We start from the raw sequence: 23,662 nt of genomic DNA, 5'->3' as shown, positions 1-23,662 counted from the left end.
CCACCCACCTGATCTGACTTTCTGGGTGGTGGCTGTTTTGACACAGGTCTCTCCCTGTAGCACGGGCTGGCCTTAAATTTGCAGCAATCTTCTTCCCTCAGCCTCTCAAGTGCTGGAATTACATTCCACACCAAGTTTTGTTCGTTTTTTTTTTTTTTTTGTCTCGGGGATTAGAGATTATAAAATATTAAACACTTATTTAAACAGATATTTACAGGCTCCCAGCTGGGAGTCTAGTTCAGTGGTCAAGTGGTTATCAGGAGCCAACCCTTTCACTACTGAAAGAGAAGACAGGAAGCACAATGATTTAAAAGAGACGGTGGAGGCCTGGGCACATGGCCTAGTTTCCCAAGCGCTTACCCAAGAACATGGATCCCCAACGTTAACATACAAGTCAGGCGGGCAGGGTAGCCGCCTGTAAATCTAGAGGCTGACAAGCTGGCTAGCTAGACTGGAGTCACTCTGGGTCCCACAGGAGACCTCATGTCAGTAAACAAGTTGGAGAGTGAATGAGGGAGACACTAGATGTCAACTTTGGGCCTTAACACAACATGCTCATGTACACTCTCACACACATGAATATGTGAATAAGGAAGAGGAGAAGAGGGAAAAAGACACCAGACGAGAAATTCTAAGGGTACCAAGTGGTATTGCCTCCTTACCCCCCACCCTATGCCTGAGACAGGACCTTACTATGTAGACCTGGGTGACATGGTCTATGCCAGGCTGGTCTTGAACTCACAAAGATCTACTTGCCTCTGCCTCTCGAGTGCTGGTACCAAAAGCATACCCATCATACATAGCTAACAGCTCCTTCTTATCACTGGCAAACATCACCAGCTCTGTGTTTCACAGCATGTCTGCACTGACACCTCTGTCCTCTGGGTACCATGACAAAGGACTTGGGTAACCCTGGTGCAAATACTACCCTCTTCCTGCAAAGCTCCCCACTGTCTCGTTCTTCCTTTTTTTCTTTCTTTATTTTTTTTTTTATTTTTATTTATTTAATTTTTGAGACAGGGTTTCTCTGTGTAGCCCTGTCCTGGAACTCACTCTGGAGACCAGGCTGGCCTTGAACTCACAGAGATCTGCCAGCCTCTGCCCCAGACTGTTGGGATTAAAGGCCTGTGCTACAACCACCCTGACCATTCTCATTTTTCTAAAAACAGATCATTCCATAACTCCTGCCTGAAGGAAACCAGAAAGTGACTTAGTGCCTCACCCAGTAACTGAACAACCAATGTAACTTGGTTTGGTTCTGTATAATTGAGTAAAAAGAAAAAAAAAAAAAAATGGGGGAGAAAAAAAGTAAATAATTCTTTGGGTGGGGATAATAGGTAGATTTCAATTCTGTTATATAGGAAAAAATATTCTGGGGAAAAAAAAATGTTTCTCACTCTGGTTTGAATGAGAAATGACCCTCACAGGCTCATGTATTTGAGCACACGGCCTCCAGTGGATGATGCTGTTTGGGGACTTGCCGGAGGAAGTACATCACTGAGGTCAGGCTTTGAGAGGTTATTGTCTTCCACTTCCGGTTAGCTCTCTCTGCTTTGTGCCTGCAGAAGATGGGGTCTCTCAGCTCCCTGCCCACGCTTCCTGCCGCCCTGTCTTCCCTTCGGGAACTGTGACCTTCTGAGGTGTGATTTCTGACTCCCTGCTGCCAGGCCTCTTGCACCGTTATGGACTCTCCCCTCTGGAATCAAAAGCCCAAATCCCTTCTATTTAAGTCACTTTTTACCAAGGTATTTCATTACAACAGAAAAGCAGCTAACACGAAATTCTATTCTATTCTATTCTATTCTATTCTATTCTATTCTATTCTATTCTATTCTATTCTATTCTGGTTTTCCATTTTCCTTCCATGTAGGAAGAGGAAACATAGGATTGTTTCATTAGAGGACCAGAAACAAAAGTATTACCATTAGCGAACAAGAAAATAATCACCCAGCGTTGTAACCACACCCAGCCATGGCCTTTGGTTAACCCACATAAAAGCCTCAGCTGGGTAGAGCTTTGTTGACTGTCCTCCCATTTCACAAATCTGTCCAACCTTGAGATCACCGGCAACATTCCTTCAAGTTCAGGTTCTCTAGATCCTTCTGTCTTAATCAGCATCTTCAGAGTTATTTACCCAGGACACCTGCCTGCCTGCCTGCGTGTGTGTTTCTTGTAAACATTCATGTTAGTTCTTAGCATGAGACATGTCTGAGAAATATGTGCTCACACATATACTCCCACATGAACACATACCAATAAATAAATGTAATTTAAAAATTGTAACCCTGTTTCTCTCTTCTCCTTTCTGACTCCTGAGATCTAGCATGGCTGAGGAGGTTGCTCCGTTGGCAAAATGCTGGCTCAGCATGCTCAAATCCTTGGGCTCAACTTCTAGCCCTGATAAATGTGGGTGTGGTGTGACATGACTGTAACCTCAGCCTCACTTGGGAGGATCAGGCCATAAGATCAACCTTGGCTAGGCAAAGTTTGAGGCCTGTGTGGGCTCCGTGATACCCCATCTCCAAACAAAGTGAAATTATACATAAGAATACTCTGCTGGGGCTGGGGAGTGGTTAAAGCTCTTGCCGTACAAGTGTGACAAGCTGAGTTCAATTCCCAGGGGCTGCGCATAAGGGAAGGGCAGAACTGACTCCCTTGAAAATTGTCCATCACTCACGCCATAGCATACATACCTAAACTCATACACGCACCATACACACACAGTAATAAACTTTAAAAACGCCAAAGAGCTACCCTGCTCAAACCTAGATCCCTCTACATGGTAGCCATTTCACAGTTACAAATTAAACAGGCTGTCCCTGATTGTTGAAGACATTGTCTGGAGGCCTAGCCACAGTCTCAAACCCGCAACACTTCTCTAAATGCAACTGTTGAAGAATTATCCTATTTTCTACCCAGAAATCTGGGGGAAGGATAATGCCGTCTAACACTTGCTAATCAGAGGTCAATGCAGAGCGCACCAGCTGTATCTCAAGTTCAAAGGACAAGGCAAAAGCTCAGCAAGAGCTTCTTAGCCTAAAATATAGATGGAGGGGATGTGGACAAACCCGTTTCTCTCCGTGGTGTGGACTGCGGCACTCAGCAGAGAAAGCTGTTAGCATGTGGCTGGTGGGAGGATCAATGTGCACAAATGAACAAGCGGGCACGTGACACTGACACAAATAAAACACATCACGTGATTCGGCAGTGCTCTTCAAAGGAGGGTAAAAAACGTTATCTAGAAATGTCTTTACAGCGCAGTAGAAAACCTCACTAGTCTTGAACCTGCGTACTTGACACAGACATTTACTTTCAAAACCAGAAAGATGAACCCAAGAGGCCCCACAAAGCACAGAGAAGAAAGCGTCGCTCGAGTGGGTGACGTCCAGTACTCCTCCCCAGCGAGTCTCAGCATCGTCACCGCCCTCAGCACACTTCAGTGCCCTGATCCACCAGAACGAAGACTAAACAAGAATGGGGAGTGAACTGAGGGAGAGGGAGGGCCAGGAGCCGCTGGAGACAGAAGGAAAAAGAAGGTGAGGACATCGTGCAATGCATCATGCAGGGGCCTCAGTGGGGACGAGTGGGCACCAGAAAGCACTCGGTGGGGACAGAGGACCAGAGAGACACACACCTCAATCACAGAAACAAACCGCTTACCCTCCGCTTTAGTGGAAGTACCGTCTTTACGCCAATTAAAAAACAAGGGAGGGGACAACAGGGAACAGTTAGTGACATTCAGAAAATTAAAACGCAGAATGTTATTAGCTACTAAAGAAAAAAGCAAAATGTACACTTTAAAACAAAGCCAAAAGGGGAACACGGTCAAAGGCAGAGCGGAGCTGGAAGCCGGCCTGAGTGTGCCCTCGCCAGGAGTTAGCTCAGCCTGGAGTAACAGGGTTTGCCTTTGGAAAGCTAACAGAACAGCGTCCACAGCTGCTGCGTCACAGTGGACAAGCGTGACTCGGGACCTCCGCTTTGTCAACTGCATCATCCTCGGAAGTTCCCAGTCCCTGAAAGTTCTAGCAGGACAGGGGGCGTAGAGGAGCAACTAGTTCAGGTTCTAAGGAGTCACCCCAAGAGCAGAACCCAGTGAGAAGCTGAGAACACTGTAGCGAGCGAGGCCTATCCCAACTACACGCCCAGCAGCGGCAGCTGTCGAGTAGAGTACCTGCATCCAGGCCTACGTATTCCAAGTCTTCCCTCACGTGTCGGGACTCTAGAAGTTTGGAAAATGGTTATAAGCCTTTAATGCACGTCAAGTGTCTCGGTCAACGTCTAAGTGGGCCCTGAACGTAGTCTCGAAACTATCTACTACTTCACCTTCTTGCTCAAGTAGCATGTGGAGGAGGGGCGCAAACAAGGGACCTGGAGGGAGAATTCTTACAGGGAAGGGAGAGAACAGTCTGGGGAGGAGACCTGGGCTAGGAGAGTGTCCTCAGTGCTTCTGAGAGTGCACTTGTCTGTCACCAGACCAAACTCCCGGGGTTTTCCTCAGTACCGAGGGACTCTATCTAATCAGGCCCCCACTAAATACCCCAGATGTGTACAAGTAAATAACGACCCTGGGTATGCTACTAAAGGCTGGCGTGAAAACTGGCAAGCAAATGCTAACTAAAAATACTGAAGGGGGGGCCAGGCCCTCCGTGAGTTGGAGGCCAGCTTGGTCTACACAGTGAGCTCCAGGCTAGCTGGGGTTACACAGTAGGGCCCTGTCTCGAAAACAAACAAATAAATAAATAAATAAAAATAGAACAAACAAACGAACAAAAAACCAAAAGTAAAAGTAGATCAAAAGCATTGACACCCTGGTAAATACTTAGATCACAACTCGTTCTCCGTGGGAGGGACAGCTGTTGCTCTTCCCTTTTCCAAATATGACAAAACACCTCCTTAAGGCTCGCACGTTAATGGTACAGTAGTGAGCAGGGGGAAGACAATATCTGAGCTCGGGGACACGTGCTTCCAGGACATACACTGTCGCAGGTTAAGGGTGCTCTTATTTCAGTTCTACTTTCTTCTACCTTGAAGGGCAGTTGTTTACAAAGGCCCTTCAGGTAACCCTCAACATGTGCCTGAGTCCCACCGCTACCATTACCACAAGGTCGATGGCAAAGAACAGACTCTAGGCTTGTCCCCTGTCACCATCTTTGGCTGCCGTCCTGTCCCCATGCTTCCGGTCTCAAAGCCTAATGGGCTCTGTGAGTAACCTGGGTCTGGTGCTCTAATTAAGCTAAGTCTCGGCTTTGGGGGTTGAATGACTAACTCAACGCTTACAAAAATATACACCACCAGCCTGGCACGGAGAGGCTACTCAGTACCAGCTGACAGGATGAGTAAAGCACCTACCATTACGCGGGATACCAAAAACTTGGAAAATAATTACGAACACCCCTTTGGAGCGGTCTTCAGTACGGGTGTGCTCCCCTCAAGCAACGTGGAGGGCGGAACGTTTGCACTGCTGTGGCTTAGTTGACTAAAGGTCATTTAGAAGCCTCCTGTCACCCCCCCCCCACTCTAAGAGACACTCAACTACAGGAAACGTGAGTCCCCACTGAGCCATCAGGCTGTTCCCACCAGTAGGAGGGGGACAGCCAGTGCTGGCGATATGGGCGGTGGCTTGGGTACGTACAGGCAGGACTCGCTGTGGGAAAGACGGCAGGAGGTCCACACAGCCTGAAGGCACACAAGTCCTTACGGAACAGGCTGGTGTCCCAGAGAAGAGGGCCCCTGGACATGACACTGGACAGCTGGGAACGATCCCTGAGCGCAGTTCCTTATACTTCAGACCGCGCTGCTGCTACACAGAGGGCTGTAATCTGCTGAGAGGCTGGGTCACTGGGGCAGCGCGACAGGAGGGGGCCTGCTTACCTAAAGATGCATAGGACCCAGGAGGCAAGGCTGCCGCAGAGCTGAAGGCCGTGGAGCCTGAGGAGGAGGAGACTTTGGATTTGGCACTGGCTGCTGCATTCACGTCAATGTCACTTCGCGACCGCTGGAGGGATCCTGTCGTCGACACAGATTTGGTACTGACTGTAGAGGCTATAGGGGTGAAGGAAGAGAAGTCAGGAAGCTCCCTGTTTCATGCTGCTGCTCGGCTTTTCTTAGAGACAAATGCTAAAGGCTGTAATACATGTCGGTGACCACAAGAGGGAAGAAGCACCTCACCGTCCCAGAGATGGGTTCATGCACAGAAAACCATAGGAAAAAGCAAAACTACAGGTCTAAGGTTATGGCCCACATATGGAATAAAGTAAGTGTCTTCATTTTGCTACACCGTCTCTGGAAGCACACCCTTTACCAGCTTCTACTAGCCAGCAAACTGCTGCCCTCACTCTCCATTTATGAGGCTGCAGAGGCAGGGAGGAAGGAGAGGTCACAGAGCCTGACCTCTGCCCGCCTAGCCTTCTGCGGAATGTGCAGCGGAGCCCTGCTGAAGAGTCCCAGCGGATGGCAGAGTACAGGGCATGGCTCTCAGCTGAGCGGGGCTGAGAACAGGCCACAGCCTCCTGTCCCTGCAAGAAGCCTCGGGGGATGAGCAGGCCTGTCCCACGGGGCTGGGACAGGCCTCCCATGGATGTGATGCTGTGGCACTGTGGCTCTTACCTCTGGATGTGGTGCTGCCGGTAGGACTTCTCTTGGCAGAAAGGGGCCGGCTGCAAAACGCATGCACATGTATGTTACCAAACATGTACTCTGTCTGTAGTGACCCAACTACAACAACGAAGTGTGCCCTTCAAGAATTTTAGGATCTTCAGAACTTTTCCAGCAACTCATTATTTCGCCAACCCCACGCCTGACAGAGCGTTAACACTGTCTGGGATGAAATGTCCTTTCAAACAGAACAAGGCATGCTACCAGGCGGAGTCCCATGTTTTGAGTGCCTTCCCTTTGCAAACCTGTGTCTGGGCAACACTCACATCAGCTTGGGGACCCCCGGATGCATTAATGTGCACGGTTCATGATGCTCTAAAACTCGCTATGCTATGGCAGAGAAGAGAGTCTGTGGCAGAGTCCAAGGCCAAGTTTCTCACCGCCCAAACCGTACCTGATCTAGAACCAGTGTCTACCTTGACACCTGGGGAGCTTTAGCCGTTCATCAGGTGAAGACACAGCCAAGAAGTGTGTGTCTGTGTAGCCCGCCTTACACACACAGCAACGCACTGTGGCCAGCAAAGCCCAGGCCCTTACTTGAGGCTCTCCTGAGAGCTGGAAGAAGATCGGTCTGATTGAGGCAGGGACACAATGCTGTCCGAGTTCTTCAAGTGGGTCTGCAGGGCCTTCTGGTAGGAGGACTCCAATGTGTGGTACAGGTGCTCTGCTTCTCGGCTGAAGTGACTGTGGAAACCCCAGTAGCATCTAGGAAAAAGACGAACCCCGGTCCAGTCAGAGCACCCTGCTGAGCCCAAGAATACCTAAGGCGGCATGGCTGGGATTCGAGGCCTCCACTTACCTGCTAAGTGGAGCAGAGAACTAACAAGGGAGGCCTCCAACAGACCCCGCCTTTGCAACCTACAGTTTAGATCTAAGAAGCCCTTTGTTTGTTGACGTGGCTGTGGGGTAGAGGTGTCTCAGCACACATGTGGGGACAACCGTGGAAGCTGGTTCTCCCAGGGACTGAACTCAGGGCAGCAGGCTTGGTGGCAAGCGCCTTTACCGGCTGAGCCATCTTGCTCCGTACCAGCTTCTGATGCTGGAGAAGTTACTTAACTTCTCTGAGCTGCTGTCTCGTTTACAAAATGGGAATGAAAGGTTCTAACTTGCAAGTCAGTAGGCCTCAACACCAAACCTTCTTGTAAGTCTCCTGACAAGTGATCTCCAGGGAGGTACTGGACTGAGGGCCATAACCACAGGGCTGAACACTGGGAGCCTGACACTGGACATTATCACCATGACAAACCAGGCATCAGTCAATCCAATCCCCCCCTCCCCCCTGCTCCTATGACGCATGCTCGCTAAGGGTCCATTGAATGTTTCAAACGTGATGCCAGAAGAGAATACCCTGTGGCTGTCTTCTCCCATGCTAATGTGTTAAGGGACACTGGGTTCCACGGCTCTCAACGGCTTAGGAGATGAATAAACAGTGGGAACCAGCCATACTGACTCATAACTTCTCTTAAGATAGAAAACAAGCCTCCTACTGCCAACCTCAGTTATTAATATTCCGTTCCCCTTAGGCAACCATCTGAAGAGCAAAACATCCACCAACGCTTGGAGAATGGTGCTGAGGTGGGCTTCTGGAGTCACGTTTAACAGGTGTCACTAACGAATACGGAAATCAGGGGGAGGGCTGAGAGGGACAATCCATGTGGTGGGAGTGAGTGGTAAGCTGGGTTCAGTAGGAACTTACTTTCTGGCTTCTATTCTTGCTTCAGAGTCGGCATCATGTATCCCTTTCTTTATGGTTTCAGCTAATACTGATATGTGTCTAGAGAGTGAGGAAAGAGAGTGGTAACAGTCATTCAGCCACACAACTTTCAGTGGGTCAAACAGGCTTGTGAAATCCACTTCAAAATAGCAGCGTGGGCCTGGTGGCTTCATGCCACAGGCAGTCAGTGAAAGCGCAGCGTAGAGGGTAAGAACAGGCCCCACCTCCTCCCTCGCCAAGGTCCCCTTCCCATCCCCGCCCTACTCTTGAAGGATGTGGGTCGACAGCACTGCCTTTAAATCCAACCATACTTATTTAGCTGTAGAAGACCAAAGGCGTTCTACGCTCTTCATACGTAAGCCACGTTACCCGGGGCCTGCACCTCAGAGTGCCTATTTCTTATCCCTTTGCTTTATTAAGAGAGAAAAACTGTCTTGGACAGGATAACACAAAGATTTCCAGGGGGAAAGTGGCCTGTGATGCACACATTATGACAGGAAAATCTCCTCAAACAATAAAGACAAAATTTGCGAAAACTACTGCCTCCATGACTAACGAACACCAGGCTTCTTCTGCAGGAACATTCAAGCTCCTGTGCTTTTCTCTGCTGGACGGCAGCCTCGGCTTCTCAAAACCAGGGCTTCTGCTCAGAAATCTGCGTAGGAGTTCAGGCTGAGTCTTAGTTTTTATCTCTATAGTCGCTGGGATGAACTCCCTGCGGTCTATTCGCGCTACGATGAAAAATGCTGGACAAACTATGATGCCCATTCTGGTGTGGCACGCCACTACCACCCATGGCCTCCAAACTGAGAAGCGCAGTTCCCAAAACTGACAGGAAGTAAAAATGTCAAAGAAAATGAACGGGCACAAGGTTGGTTAGAAAGCCTGACACAGGGCTACTTTAAATTCTGATATGTAAAAGTACCCGGCTGCAAACCGCCATAAAGACGATGGCTGCTCAATGATAGGAGGAATAAAAAAAAAAGCCTCAAGTGGGTGAAATCTCTGCAAAGTAACAGAAGAGGGTAGCTCTAAACCCTCACTAAGTTTGGGACAGAACTGTATGGATACTGCCCTCTACCGGATAATAATGGTAACGCATACTGCCAGCTGGGGGCATATCAGTTTTGTTTTATTTTTCATTAGCCCAGGTTGGTGTTAAACTCCCAATGAATCTGAGGATGACCTGGAACTTTTGATCCCCCCCACCCGCCCCATCCCTCACTGGTATTATAGGCACTGTTTATTTAAGACTGGGGATGGAACTCAGGGCAAGCACCCTACCAACTGAGCTACACAAGCCATAACATACTAGTATCTGGAAGGATGCTTTCCCTAAAGCTTCTGTGGTATGAAGTTGCTCACATCAGTAGAAACCACAGTCACTTAAGCATATGCTCGACTCACTCCTTACTTATTCGAGATGTGGTAGACCCCTTGCTGAGGCACTCATCCCCAGACTCTTAGGCCACAGAATGGTTCTGAATCCCAGAAGCTCACCTTTCTAGTGAATGTGTCTGCCATTCTTGTAATAGTAAATCTAAAAATTCAAAACAGCGTCTAAAACGTGGTGAGAAAGAAACACAACTTAGTAAGATGTCTGTTGGTGAAAATAAAACAGCTTTTTGCTTAAACCAATCAGTTTATCTTTTGAGCAGATAAGTTTCAGTTAAGGGGGTAAAACAGAAAAAGGAGAGGTAAGGAAGCAAAGACTAGGCCAGTGTTCTGAGGGACACACACACACACACACACACACACACGGACACACACACGCACACACAGACACACACACACGGACAAACGGACACAGACACACACACGCACACACAGACACACACACACATACACACACACACGGACAAACGGACACAGACACACACATACACAGACACACACACACACAGACACACGGACACACAGGGACACACAGACACACACACACTCCCCTCAATCTCTCTCTCTCTCCCCCTCTCCCTCCCTTCCAAGATATTAAGAACTTTAAAATATTTTTTAAGATCTTAATTGCGTATGTCTGTGTGTGCACACATGTTCACACATGCCAGAAAACTTCTTAGAGTCGTGGGGATGAACTCAGGTCCTAAGGCTTGGCGACAAGTACCTTTACCCATCGAACCATCTTGCCAGCCACAAAATGTTTTACTGACTTTGGACCAAGAAGCAGTTGTTATGGTGATCTTAAATAACAAGTTCAAATGTGAAACTATCCTGGAAGGAAGTTTGGTGCTCAGTTCCCCGTTTTTAGACACCCAAAGATAGTAAGAGAGCTTCCAATACGTACCTTCTAACTGCCACAGACTTAGAGGTACAGTTGCTTGTTATGACAGGGATTAGCCGAGGGATGTGTGTGTGCTGTGGAGAGGGGTAAAAACAGACGTGAGTACCTGGGACACAGGCCCGGAACAAGACGCAAAAGATCTGACCTCATAGCACGAGGACATTCAGTCTGAACTGCCAGTGCTCAAGAAGGAGACAGACGGCTTTGAAATGTCACACACAGGCCACTATAGAACCGGCAAAGCCACAACAGACAAGAAGAGGCGATAGGAATCAGTCTGCGGTCAGGGCAGCGTGAGGTAGGAGGCCTAAAGCAGAGTTAAGTGTGCATACATAGGGCCTCATCACGCTGAGCCATCCTGACAGTTTCAATGGAAAAGTACAATGGCTTTGGGTTTAATACCACAAGTAAGGGCAAACAAGAACAGTAAGAATGAAAATGATACTAAGTATCTTGTGGGGATTGAGCACATTCTGCAGACCTGTTTGTTTGTTTATTAGTGTGCAGAAGCCAGAGGGAACTTGTGGGAGCTGGTTCTCCCTTCACCATGAGGATTGAACTTGGGTCCTCAGGCTTGCTGGTAGGCAGCTGCCTTGAAGGTAGTGGAGATTCTTTCGAGCCTTCATGAACTAAGTGCATGAAGACACACAGGAGGGTTACTAACTCGGCCACTGCTCACCCTACAGGGAAGCTAGGAAAGTCGATGAAGTGATCGATCATTCCAGCTCCTCATTTGTTGCAATTATAGTAAAATGACTTTGAGGAAAACAGCAACCATGAGCACAAACAGCTAACATGGAAGGATGAACAGAGTGGTGGTAAGGAGACAAAAGCCAAAGGCTCTGGACGGTCAAGTGCTTAGAGCCAATAGCGGGTGAGTCAATGGTGAGCCCCTCAGCAACGATGAGCCAATGGCGGGTGAGTCAATGGTGCAGCTCACAAGGCACAGCACAAACCCTGCAGCTTTGAACACCGCCGTCCATGGGAAGGACACGCTGCACGTGCACACAGATTGCAATGTTACAGACCACCCTCAGGAGGCGGGCCTGCTACGTCCCACCAGCCCGCAGGATCTACGACTCCCATCTTTTACTGGTGGCCCCAAGGCATACTTACCCGAATAATTAGCCTAACAGCTACAACACCAGAAGTAGCCATAATTTTGGCACTGTTTGGGATTAAATTAAAGATAGTTGGCATAATGGCTTCAGCTCCATGATCAAACTTATTTCCCAGAACTGATGACAGATGCCTGCAACAAGAAAGGGCCTGCTGTGGTCACATTCTCACACACAGGGAAGCACAGAGCCTCTCAACATTTGACAGGCTCCCCACACCCCCAGACAGTCCTCTAGGAAAAAAAAGCCAAGGGCCGAAGACATCTTAAAATTGAATTTAAAAATGCACACGTACAGAACTTGGTACAGCCATCAGCCAACAATTTTAATTTCCAAACAAGTATTAAAAGAGCAAACGCCAACCCCACCAAGACCAAAGACGTTCTAACAACCATTTAGCACGGACACAATGCTTGCCCCTTTGTATCTTACTTTTGTTTTGCATAGAAGACATGATGCTCTAAGATCTGCCTAACTAAAACTTTATACCGTCGCAATACTTGCCAGCTGCTGTGGCCACTGCTTTAATATTCTGGCGCATATAAACATGGCGGTTAAGTTTAGCTGAAGCTAAAACAGCATTGTCGTCCTTTTGCTAAGCTTCTTTCTCTTTCTCCAATTCTGAGTACCGAACTGAGGGTTAGGCATGTTAGGCAGCTACTCTGAAACTAACGATACCCACGGCCCTGCGTTTACTTTATAGCACTGAGAGACAAACGAATGTCCTAATATGCAAGGAACCTGTAGCTTAAAAAGAAATCAAAAAAAGATCTCAAAGACAGGATTTCATTCCCCCCCCCCCATTAGTAGTACAATAAAGGCTTCAGAGATGCCAGGGTGGAAAATTTTAATTCAACACTGTACACAGCTGGGCAGCAACTACTCTAACAGTATAGACAGAAATGCTGAAGACCAGCTGGAGGTGACCCCACAGACACGCTCAAGCAGACAGAAAAGGGCTATGACAACAGTGTGGGTGAATGAATGTAACACGTGGCAGTCCTTACCCCAAGGTGATGCAAGCTTCCCGCACCACCTGAGACCGCAGGTCCTTAGCAGAGAGTTTAAAGGCTCCGTCCAGAAGGCGTAAGTGTTGAAAGAAGTTATCGTACTCAGCAGCCCCAGCCAAGAGCAATGACCTCATCTTTTTTAGCTAATGGGGCAGAGAAAAGTCAGATGTGGGAAACATTGCCAAACACTGAATCTACGTAACAAAAAAAAAAGCTGTCAATATAAGGTAACATAAAAGTTAACTGACAATAGGAACCCATTTTTAAAAAGGATGTGTGGGTGTGGGAGTGACATTTGTGCAGGCACCTGCTGAGGCCAGAAGAGGGCGCCAGATGCCCTACAGCTGGAGTTACAGGTGGTTATAAGCCAAGCTAAGGTCCCCTGTAAGAGCATCAAGGGCTTTAACGGCTGAATTTACATCTCTACCCTAGAAACTACGTTTGCAAAGATAATTTGGGCAACTATTACCTAATGTACAATGAACTAATTAAATCACAACTAAGACCCCATTTTAAATGCAGCACCCACGATGCATATGATTTCCTTAAGAAACACATACACACATTTTCGGTGTATGTGTGCACCTGCTCAACTCTACAAGGTCACAGGGGCACAGGAAAGGGCACTGGTTCCCAGAACCGGAGTACAAGCAGTTGTGTTCTTAACTGCTAAGCCATCTCCCTAGCCCTTAAGTTGCTGTTTATTTGCTTTTGAGACAGCGTCTCTCTACGTGGTCCTGGTTGTCCTGGACCTCTCCAGGGCAGCTTTCAACTCAGGTCTTCTGGCAGAGTAGCCAGAGCTCTTAACCGTAGAGCCATCTCTCCAGCTCCGTACAGGTGGTGATTTACGTATAGAGTATTCCTATGTGTGTAAATGAGTACCTAACCAGAACAGAAACATAGGAAAGCAGCACTCACGGCATTGACTCTCTGTTCCCAGTCATGCTTGTCATCTGATAGGATCTCTCTAATTTTGTTTATGGACTCCTCCAGGTCTCGGCTAGAGTAAATCTGGAAGCAAATTAATTTTTACTCAGCAGACAACAATGAACAGAATTGAGGTGATTTTTAAATATACGAAGTCAAGGAACAATAGTAAGGGAAACTCTCACTCCACATGAGGGATTCTCTGGGCATGCTCACCTCAGTGAGCCCACACCCACAATCAACCCCTACATTTGCTGCCACATGAAAGCAACCTTGCTTTGGACATCTTTTCTAGAAATGCAACGTGGGAGTTTGTGTACGAGAGAAAGAACACAACAGACAGTGATGCATTAGTTATTTAAAAAAAAAAAAAACAAACTTGTTACTGAATAGGTATGGTAGGGACAAGTGTCTCATGGTGCATTGCAACTTCTGGCAGTCACTCTTCAATTTCTACTATGAGATTCAGGAATCAAATTGAGGCCATCAGGCATCCTAGCCATCATCTAACAGGCTCTAAGGACCATCTTGACCCAGCCTACAACCATCTGAGAAGGATGCCTCAACTGAAGAATTGCCCAGATCAGATTGCCCGTGGGAATGCTGTGTGTAGCATCGTCTTGACTGCTGATTGGTGTAGAAGGACCCAGCCCACTGTAGTGGCACTGGAGCAGGGGCTACAGACTGTATAAGAAAGCTAGCTAAGCGTGGATCTCAGAGTAAGCCAGCGAGCAGCATCCTCCATCACGTCTAGTATACTTCATTGGCTGTTAGTTGATTTCCTAGGTAGAGATAGAGTTGTATGGGACAGAAAGCAGGCTTGACATTTACTTCCCGCCTTGAGCTCCCTCCCTCAAGGATGGACTATGACCCGGAGCAAGCCAACTAGATCCTCTCCTTCACTACTGCTTTGGGGCAATGTTTATCACAGTAACAAAAAGGACACCAGAGACCAGCTTCCAGGGCAAGCTCTTTAACTCTCATGTGACACCCAAATCTACTCCCTCATTAGTCCTCAATCCTACTGTGAGACCTAGCACTGAGGAAGAACCTGAGCCGTGGAGCCTGCCAGCTGATGAACACTATAGTCCCAGCTAGCACAGAGAGCTGCATGTGGCGACCTATCAAGTGATGCAGGAACTGACGGCGCAGTGCACAGGGAATCAGGCCCAATCAGAACAGAGGCTACAGGCGGAAGGCAGGCCCCAGCACTTCATTTGTTAAACGAGGCATCAAAGAGAGTAAACCACGCTTCTGTGAACCTTCTCTTGAGCTTTTGTAGGTGCTAAAACCTAGTTCACACATAAAGGTCATTTAAGAAGAAGTTCTTAAATATGCAGCTCTCTTCTCTAAATGATCAGCAACCGTCTCTTTTCTGAATGTGACAAACTAACTTCCTCTACAGAGACATCAAATAGGATCAAGACTTCTGATTTGTCCCACACGTACAGGGCTCCCACATTTTCTAATCTGTACCTGAGATCTATAGTCTTGACAATACATTGATTCTGCAGCGGGATCATGAGTCCCCAGGGTCCACTGTGTGAAAAGATTAGGAGCCAGGGGTTCCACTAACAAGGGGTGAGCTCTTTAAGGCCTTGGGTCACTGGGAGGCAATTCTGAGAGGGTTGTCAATGAAAGCTTGAGCTGATCCCACCCTGTCCTCTTTCTGCTGGTCTGACAGGAGCTGCCTCCTGTCCCAGGACCATCTACCCCACACCATGATGTATTATGGTCAAGGCATGGTTCTTGAGCCTGCTCCACATACTTCATACTTCGGGCCTCCAAAGTTACGAGGAAAAGGAATCTTTTGCCTTTATAAAAATTGGTCCCACAGGCATTTCATCACTTGGACCATAAAGATATGTTTGAAAAATAAAATCTAAAGACCTTCTACCTTGATTTAAAATAAAAGAGGCTCATTTATTACTCTTGTGTGTCTGGGGTGTGTGTGTGTGTGTGTGTGTGTGAGAGAGAGAGAGAGAGAGAGAGAGAGAGAGAGAGATTTTAGGTACCTGTAGCAGCCAGAGCCAGAAGAAGGTGTTGTATGCCCTAGGGTTACAGGCACTTGTGAGCATCCCACCTGTGTGCTGGGAACCAGACTGAGCCGTCTGGAGGAGCTGCAAGGGCTCTAAACCACGTCATTTCTTGAGCCTCTACCTGACGTGAACAGTAGCAGCACAGACCCACACTGACCTGTACTACGGGCACATCATCAAAGGCTTTAATAAAATCCTCTTCATCCACGGCACCAGCGCCTTCTTTTGCAGCTGTTACAAAACAAAACAAAAAAGGACCAAGTTTTTATAAAAACGGTAATATGAACAACACTATATAAAGCATATGCTACAGACTTGTTCATATGCATAACTGAAATTACATTTTGGAACATTTAAAACTCATTAAAAAAAAACAAAAACGACTGATTGTATTTATGGGTATGAGCTTGTGTGTGTGGCTGTGCGTGCTCTGTGTGGTTGCACACAGTCCCAGAGGGCACTGCGGCCTCTGAGCTGCTCATGAGCAGTTGTGGGCTGCTTGGTGTGAGCACCAGAAGCCAACTCTGGTCCTCTCCAAAAGAGGCAAGAGCAGCCAACACTCTTGCTGCTGAGCCAGCTCTCCAGTCCCTCAAAATTTTATTCAAGTTTCTCCCACAAAGCTGTGTGAAGATGCCCTGTGCAGCCCTTTTCCTTCCTTGGCCGGCTGAAGTCCAGATGGGTTTCCAGCAGCTCTACTGGAGTCACCCGCGGGAGTTCGGCCAGGGCTCTCGCTCTTGCCGCATCTGCTCTAACCGCCACGGTCTGATCCAGAAGCATGGGCTGAACATGTGCTGTCAGTGTTTCCGTCAGCACGCGAAGGACGTAGGGTTCATTAAGGTGGACTAGCAACCTTGAGTGGATCATTCAAGACTGTCTACCCAGTGAAACGCATCATGCTAGTCTTTGTACATAAAGAATGAAAAAAGACCTTCAAAAAAAAAAAAAAAAAAAAAAAGATGCCCTGTACACTTGAAACAGAGGCAAGAGCCGAGGGCAAAACTGGCCCCGGGAACTTCCGGAAGGGCTGGTGGGCAGAGCAGGAACTGTATCTGACCATGCCGAGGCTGTCTAGCCACTCTGTGCTGCCACAGGACAAAATGGCGTCTGCTTCCTAACGTCAACCTCATCTTGTTCTGCTCCTTGAGTTTTTACACCCGTGTCTGTGCTCATCCTCAAAACCCCAGCAGTGACTTATATGGATTAGCATGTCTGCTCTTTTCAGACACGTGACTTGCTGTTAGGGCCCTGCTGGGCCTGCTAGAGAAAATGAGACAAACACTGGACAGCCCGGGTAGCAGTAAATGTGTTCCCACGACCGTCGGTCACAGGCTGTGATGCACACCCCAGAGCTGCTTTCGCATATGGTTAGAGCGCTGTGATCAGAAAGCAATGGCCTCTGAGCCCACAGGATCTGCGAAGCAGGAACTCTAAAGCTCTCAGGACTGCGGTGTAAAACAAAGAAAGGATGAGGGTATGGCTAGGGGGGGGGGGGGCAAAGCCCACCCAGTGGAGACTTCTGGAGGGGCTGTGGTTGACAGACGGGCAGGAAAGCAGCAACCGGATCATGTAGAAATTGTCTTACTCTTGTTTATGGAAGTAGCATCACTCAAGGGAAGCTCAAGAAATGCACTAAAGTCAAAGAAATGGGACAAGTGGATGGCTCCCAGGTAAAGGAGCTTGTCACCAGGCCTGACGATCTGAATTCGCTTCCTGAGACCCACATCACAGAAGCAAAGAGCTGACACCCCAAAGTTGTCCTCTGACCTCTACAAGCATGCCCAAGTATACATGTATGCACGTGTCTTCCCCCCACACACACACAGACACACACACGAGGTCTCAATACATGCTACAAGGTGAATAAAACACTGAAAAGATTCCCTTTGACAATAGCTGAAGAGCGGCTCAGAGGTTAAGCGCACTTACTGCTCTTGCAGAGAGCCTAGGCTGGATTACAATCATCTCTAACTCCAGTTCCAGGGGACCTTATGCTGCAGGAACCAGCTATGCACACAGTGACACACATACACGTCAGCAAACATTCATGCACTAACATAAAAGTAAATAGATCTTTGAAAAATAGTGAATTGTATGTTAAATAAACATAAACTCAACAACAAAAACTTAACAGCACTCAAGATGAGGAGGAGGAATGACAAACACAGGACATAAAGTAACATTGGTCTTCCTGTGGCCAACACAGCTCCCAGGGCAGGATGACTGCTGGGCTGGAGGGCACAGTGGCACTTTGTGAATCCAGTCAAGATACTGCCATGCCAGGGGGCATCACTGTTAAGACCTTCCTTCTCCAGAAGAAGACACCAGAGGGCATCACTGCTAAGACCTTCCTTCATCCAGAAGAGAACACCAGAGGGCATCACTCCTAAAACCTTCCTTATCCAGAAGAGGACACCAGGGGGCAGTATCCCAGGGCCTCCCCCTGAGGAGTTCACTGAGCTTTCATAGCTGTGGGATTCTACTCAGCTCTCTACCCTCAACCCCAAGACACAGCCATCAGTGACCATGGTTTTAAAGCAAGTGACTACACAATCTTTTAGAGATAAAGAGGAAGGAAAAGTACAAATCTAAGATGTGACAGCAAAAAGAGATACAGGTAACTAGAAGTCAAACTGTCTAAGGCAAGGAGTTACTGGGGAGGAGGGTTCCCAGGACTGAACCCTGTCGGCACCGGTTTGTGCATCAAGTGCCTTTACCTGCTGAGCCATCACCGGCCTCCTACTGTTTATTTACTCCGTTCTCACACTGATCATCACAAGGGAAAAAATGCTACCTGTATGATCAAAGCAATTTTTTTCACAATGTGAAAATTTCCAATGTGGCATCTGATCTACACAAACAGATTTGGTTAAATGCCCCGATGCTGGCCAAGGCAAGACTGGTTCCAGATGACTAAATGGGGCTTGTGCTGTGTTACTCATCTTCATCTGAGGCTGTGCTTTCCTCTGTACCGTCTGCATGTTAACTGGCTGGACTCCCTAAAATGTGGTAATTAAACTACCATCGCCAGCTCATGGGCATCAACAGAGAGGTACCAGGCCACACCGACTGTAAGCAAGAATGTGCACACAGGAACTGGTTCATGCCTAGGGGACTCAGTAGGCAAGGACTATGACAGAGGACCCCAGCACATCACACAGGACAGTCACACAGGATGTGGTCTTACCTGAAGACTTAGATCCAAGACTAGAAGACACGAGTCGACGGGTAGTCCCCATGCTAACATTCCTCCGGGAACTAGATGGAGCCTTGGATGAGGAGGAGCTGGCAGAAGAAGGTCTGTTTCCATCCACAGAGTCCTCATCATCAAAATTTTTATCTGAAAAGAAAGCAAAGGAGTCATTGTTTAAAAACTTATGTTTTCACTGGTGGTGGCGCACACCATTAATCCCAGCACTTGGGAGGCAGAGGCAGGTGCATCTACCTTCAGAGCTAGAATGCTCTCCCACTCCAACATAGAAACATCTGACTCTACAGCTTTCCAGTTTGTAGGTTTTACTGTGTGTGTGTGTGTGTGTGTGTGTGTGTGTGTGTACTGTCATGCATGCACATGCATGAATCTCCTGTGTCTGTCCTCACATAGCACCTTGTTTGACAGGGATGCTCTTCCGGGGCATTCCTGTCTCTGGCTCCCATCTCCACACAGGAGTGCTGGATTACAGAGGCTTATGCTATTTTGCCAGATTTTACATGGGTGCTGGAAATTTGAACTCAAGTCCTCATAGTTGCACCCAAGTGCTTTATTCACTGAGAAATCTCCTAGCCCCATTTCTCAGTCCTCCAGGGCCTTGCTCTGTAGCCCAGGCTGGCCTCAAACTCATGATCCTGAGAGTTGGCATTACTGGTGGTGCCATCATGCCTGGAGTACATACATTTGCTTTTTTTTTTTTTTTTTAATAATAGCTAAACAACACATCTCCTTGAAATACTAATTTATTTCAATTTTCCTTTATGATAGAGTATTTTTCATAAAGCTGTTTTTAGTGGTAGTAAAATACTTTGTGAGTGAAAGTGTCTCACTGAGACACCTCCTGACCGTCAGTTTAGCTGCATAATACCTGACCATTAGAAACAGGGTTGTAGACTGGCCAGATGGCTTGGTGGGTAGAGCCACTTACCACCAATCCTGATGACCTGAGTTGGATCCCCAGAATCCATAAGAGATAGAACTAACCCACACACATTGTCCTCTGACCTCCACAGAAGTACCAGGGCACCCAGACTTGTGAGCATGTGTGCACACATACATACAAAATACGTAAGTCAACAATAAAATGCAAAACAATTCAAAGAGCTATGACTGTAACAAACACTTTTCAACAACTAGCTTTTTGTTGGAATTTTAAGCATTTTTAAGAAACTCCAACAAGCAACATTACTGGGTCAAACAGCATGAAAATGCTTACTAATAATACTGTGTTTATCTTCTAAAAGCCATATAAATGTCCATTTGCCTGGAAACTCAAGGAAGCATCTATCTGGCTCCATATCTCTGCCAGCACTAAATTATCATTTACAAGCATGTCAATTAGACAGGCAAAAAGCATGTCTTCTAGGCGGCATTTCCTTTAATGAAGCTGAATATTTTTTTTCATTACACTGGTCATGTTTAGACCTTGAAACCAGCAAGGCTTATTATCTCCTCTGTTGCATTCAAAATTAAAAAGAAGAAAAGAAAACATATCATTGGGTCTCAAAATTCAACCTATTTATAACCATTATAAGTTCATTTTATTACTACTACTACTACTACTACTATTTTTATTATTATTACTGTATTGTGTGGTCATGCATGTGTCATGGTGCCTATGTAGTCAGAGGACAACATTTGGGAAACAGTTTTCTGTTCACTGTGGGTTGGGGGATAAACTCAAGGTGTCAGGCTTATAGCAAGCACTTTTACACTGAACCACCTCGCCAGCCCTACTTATAAACATTTTAATGATACAAAATTAAAGTTAGGTATCCAATTCCAAGGATTTATGTGGCAAATGTGAACCATTGAGGATGCTAAAATCAACTTGGCATGAATAAAAATAAAAAGGAAGGCTAACACCAGTCGGGTAACAATGACTGCCTGATGGGAGGTGTGTGTGTGTATGTGTGTGTGTGTGTATGTATATGTGTGTGTGTGTGTGTGTGTGTGTATATATATATATATATATTATTGGTTAATGCATAATACACTATTCTGCCAGTGAGGCAGGGAAGATAGGTGGGTCTAGGAGACAAGGAGAATTCTGGGAAAGGTAGGCAGAGTGAGCCAGCCACACAAAGTCTGGATGCTGCCGAAGGAGTAACAACATGCCAGGCATTACCAGGTAAGCCACAGACTCATGGCAATACACAGATTGATAGAAATGTTAATAATTAAAACAGTGCTAGCCAGTAAGAAGCCCTAGTCATCGGCCAACAGTTTAATAAATAATATAGCATCCAGTGTTCTTTTGGGACTGAAGGGCAGGGGGACTAGCCAGGACAAGGAAAACTGCCAGCAACAATTGCCAAAAGGACACAAAATATACTTGGACCAAATATCTAAAGGCAATATCAAACAATAAATTACAGGAGCTGGAGAGATGGCTCGGTGTTTAAGGCTTGCAGCACCACATCTGGTGGCTCACATGAACCTCGAACACCAGCTCCAGGACATCCGATGTTAGGGGGCTGGAGAACTTAAATACACACAGCAGAATTCAGCCACCATTAAAGAAACAAAATATGCTTTTTAGAAAGAGGGAAGGTGAAATGATTTTTAGAAAGAAGGGGGAGGGAGGGAGGGAGGGAGGGAGGGAGGGAGGGAGGGAGGGAGGGAGGGAACAGAGTTGGAGAACACCATGAGACAGCAACAGCAGTCTAACATTCGAAACTGCACTCCCAGCAGGATGCAATGAGGACTAGAAAACTATCGAAATGATAGTCAGAGCTTCATTTAATGAGGAAAATAGGCCCACCGATTCAGGAAGCTGAAAAACAAACAAACAAGGCACCAACAGAGAAAAAAAAGCAGGTTTGCTCATTGTTGCTGTGATAAAACCACTCTGGGGCCAAAGCAACAGAGGGAGGAAACTGTTTATCTCAGCCCACACTTCCAGGCCACAGACCATCACTGAGGGAAGCCAGGCACGAACTCAAGGCTGCCCTCTGACACAGAAACCACAGAAGAATGCTGCTTACGGGTTCACTCTCTGGCTCTTAGGGCCAGTGCTGCCTGCAGTGGGCTGGGCTCTTCTATAACAACTAAAAACCAAGACTGCCCACTCCCCTCATCCCGACATGCCCTCCGTCGAGGCTCTCTGCTCAGATGACTCTAGCTGTGCCAAGGTGGCAGTTAAGGCCAACCAACACTCACACCGAGGCCCACCATTGTGCAACTGTTTCCAGTCAGGGAAATTGTCCCCGGAAGGAAAGTGCATCCCAGGCATTGTGAGGACAAACCCAAGATGAGGAAGGGACAGAAGGGATCCCAGGCAGAGAAAACGGGGCTGCGCCTTGAAAGTGATTTACCAACTTAGTGTTTCAAAACCAGTAAAGTCAGCTTAAGAATGAAGGCAGGGCCAGCAAGGTGGCCATGTGGCAACGGCCCTTGCCTGTCAGCAGGAGCGAGCTCCCTGAGCACACATGGTGGAAGGAGACAGCCTCCCCCAGGTGGTCTTCTGACGGATGTACGCGTGCCATGGGCTATGCACACATGTATAAATGTATAAATAAAATGAATAATTACGTTTAAATTAGGACCAAGAAGAAAGGCAAAATAAAAATATGTTAAGACAAAACCAGAATGTCCCCAGCAGCTCTCACTCTAGAAAATGTTACGGGAGACTTTCGGAAAGGAAAGTGGACAGCGGGAATGCTGGATTTACAGAAAGAAATGAAGACGGTAGCACATGAAAATGCAAGACTTTCTCCTCAAGACCGATTCATTATTCTCTCCGTGTTTCCATATCCACAGAGATAAAGAACTATTAAAAGAAAAAGAAAATAAAAAATAGCAACTATCCACTTGGGGTCATATAGCAGATATCCTGTGTATCAGCTATGATTCATAACAGTAGCAAAAGTACAGTTATGAATAACAATGAAAATACTTTTGTGGTTGGGGGTCACTCACCACTGTTAGGATTCAAACCCGGAACAACACAATGACGCCTATTTAACATATTAAAGCAGATCTGGCTGCCAGGTTCTGTCAGCATCCCTCAGTCCCTACCATCGGGGGGTGCCCGCCTCCTTCTCCGGGCCCGGCTGCCCTCCCCCGCTGCCCCCTCCCCCCCCCCCCCCCCCCCCCCCCCCCCCCCCCCTTTTCTCCTTTTTTTTTTTTTTTTTGGGGGGGGGGTGGTCCCTGAGTTACAGGGTATGGTCTAAGCCATTCTGGACAGCGCTCTCTGTATGCCCTGTATTCAGTTCCATAACCCTTCTCCAGCCCTTGATCATTTTTTTTTTTTTTTTTTTTTTTTTTTTTTTTTTTTTTTTTTTTTTTTTTTCTCCTGTGGGCAAGTTTTTGGCTCGATATATTGTTGCTGTCTGGTTGCCCCCCCCCCACAAAAATAAAGTCTGGGGAACACAACACACTTGAGAAGAAAACAGAAGCCGCTGTATTTCTGTCCTCAAGAGTATTTTTTTTAGCTCCTTCCTGGGAAGGCATCTGTGGCAGCCTTGGCAGCCTTCCCGCCCTCCCGGGAAGGGAAAAAGGAAGTAGCTTAAGTGTGTAGGGTTTTAGCTGGCGACAAGCCTAACAGCTCACTTACCTGATCCCCTCAGCAGAGCAGAGGGCAATTACAGATCGACAAGGGCGGCTGGGCTAAGTAAAGGGACACTAGCGTGAGGTAACAGTGACCGGCTGACGGGGACACACTGCACAGCAGACACCACACACTGCGGGGGTC

General features: G+C 47.2%; 1 protein-coding gene across 23 annotated transcripts in view; it reads right to left on the bottom strand.

Moving 5' to 3' along the window:
* Positions 1 to 23,662, bottom strand: part of Clasp1 (cytoplasmic linker associated protein 1) — a 212,785-nt gene that overhangs the window by 85,064 nt on the left and 104,059 nt on the right. For 13 of the 23 annotated variants that reach the window (XM_051204097.1, XM_051204113.1, XM_051204111.1 and 10 more), the window contains exons 9-19: positions 18,943 to 19,095; positions 15,916 to 15,989; positions 13,711 to 13,803; positions 12,790 to 12,935; positions 11,781 to 11,916; positions 10,668 to 10,738; positions 9,869 to 9,928; positions 8,351 to 8,428; positions 7,192 to 7,359; positions 6,607 to 6,656; positions 5,872 to 6,042 (exon numbers count right to left, since the gene is read on the bottom strand). In XM_051204097.1, the coding sequence (XP_051060054.1) occupies positions 5,872 to 6,042; positions 6,607 to 6,656; positions 7,192 to 7,359; positions 8,351 to 8,428; positions 9,869 to 9,928; positions 10,668 to 10,738; positions 11,781 to 11,916; positions 12,790 to 12,935; positions 13,711 to 13,803; positions 15,916 to 15,989; positions 18,943 to 19,095 (1,200 nt within the window). Of the gene's footprint in view, positions 1 to 4,171; positions 4,220 to 5,871; positions 6,043 to 6,606; positions 6,657 to 7,191; positions 7,360 to 8,350; positions 8,429 to 9,868; positions 9,929 to 10,667; positions 10,739 to 11,780; positions 11,917 to 12,789; positions 12,936 to 13,710; positions 13,804 to 15,915; positions 15,990 to 18,942; positions 19,096 to 23,662 lie in introns of all 23 variants that reach the window. The other 10 variants (XM_051204094.1, XM_051204103.1, XM_051204096.1 and 7 more) reach the window with 1 other exon arrangement.

Source organism: Phodopus roborovskii, unplaced genomic scaffold (genome assembly GCF_943737965.1).
Source record: "Phodopus roborovskii unplaced genomic scaffold, PHOROB, whole genome shotgun sequence".
NCBI classification, from domain to species: domain Eukaryota; kingdom Metazoa; phylum Chordata; class Mammalia; order Rodentia; family Cricetidae; genus Phodopus; species Phodopus roborovskii.
The sequence above is the reverse complement of the archived record's forward strand: the minus strand, read 5'-3'. Positions and strand labels throughout refer to the sequence as shown.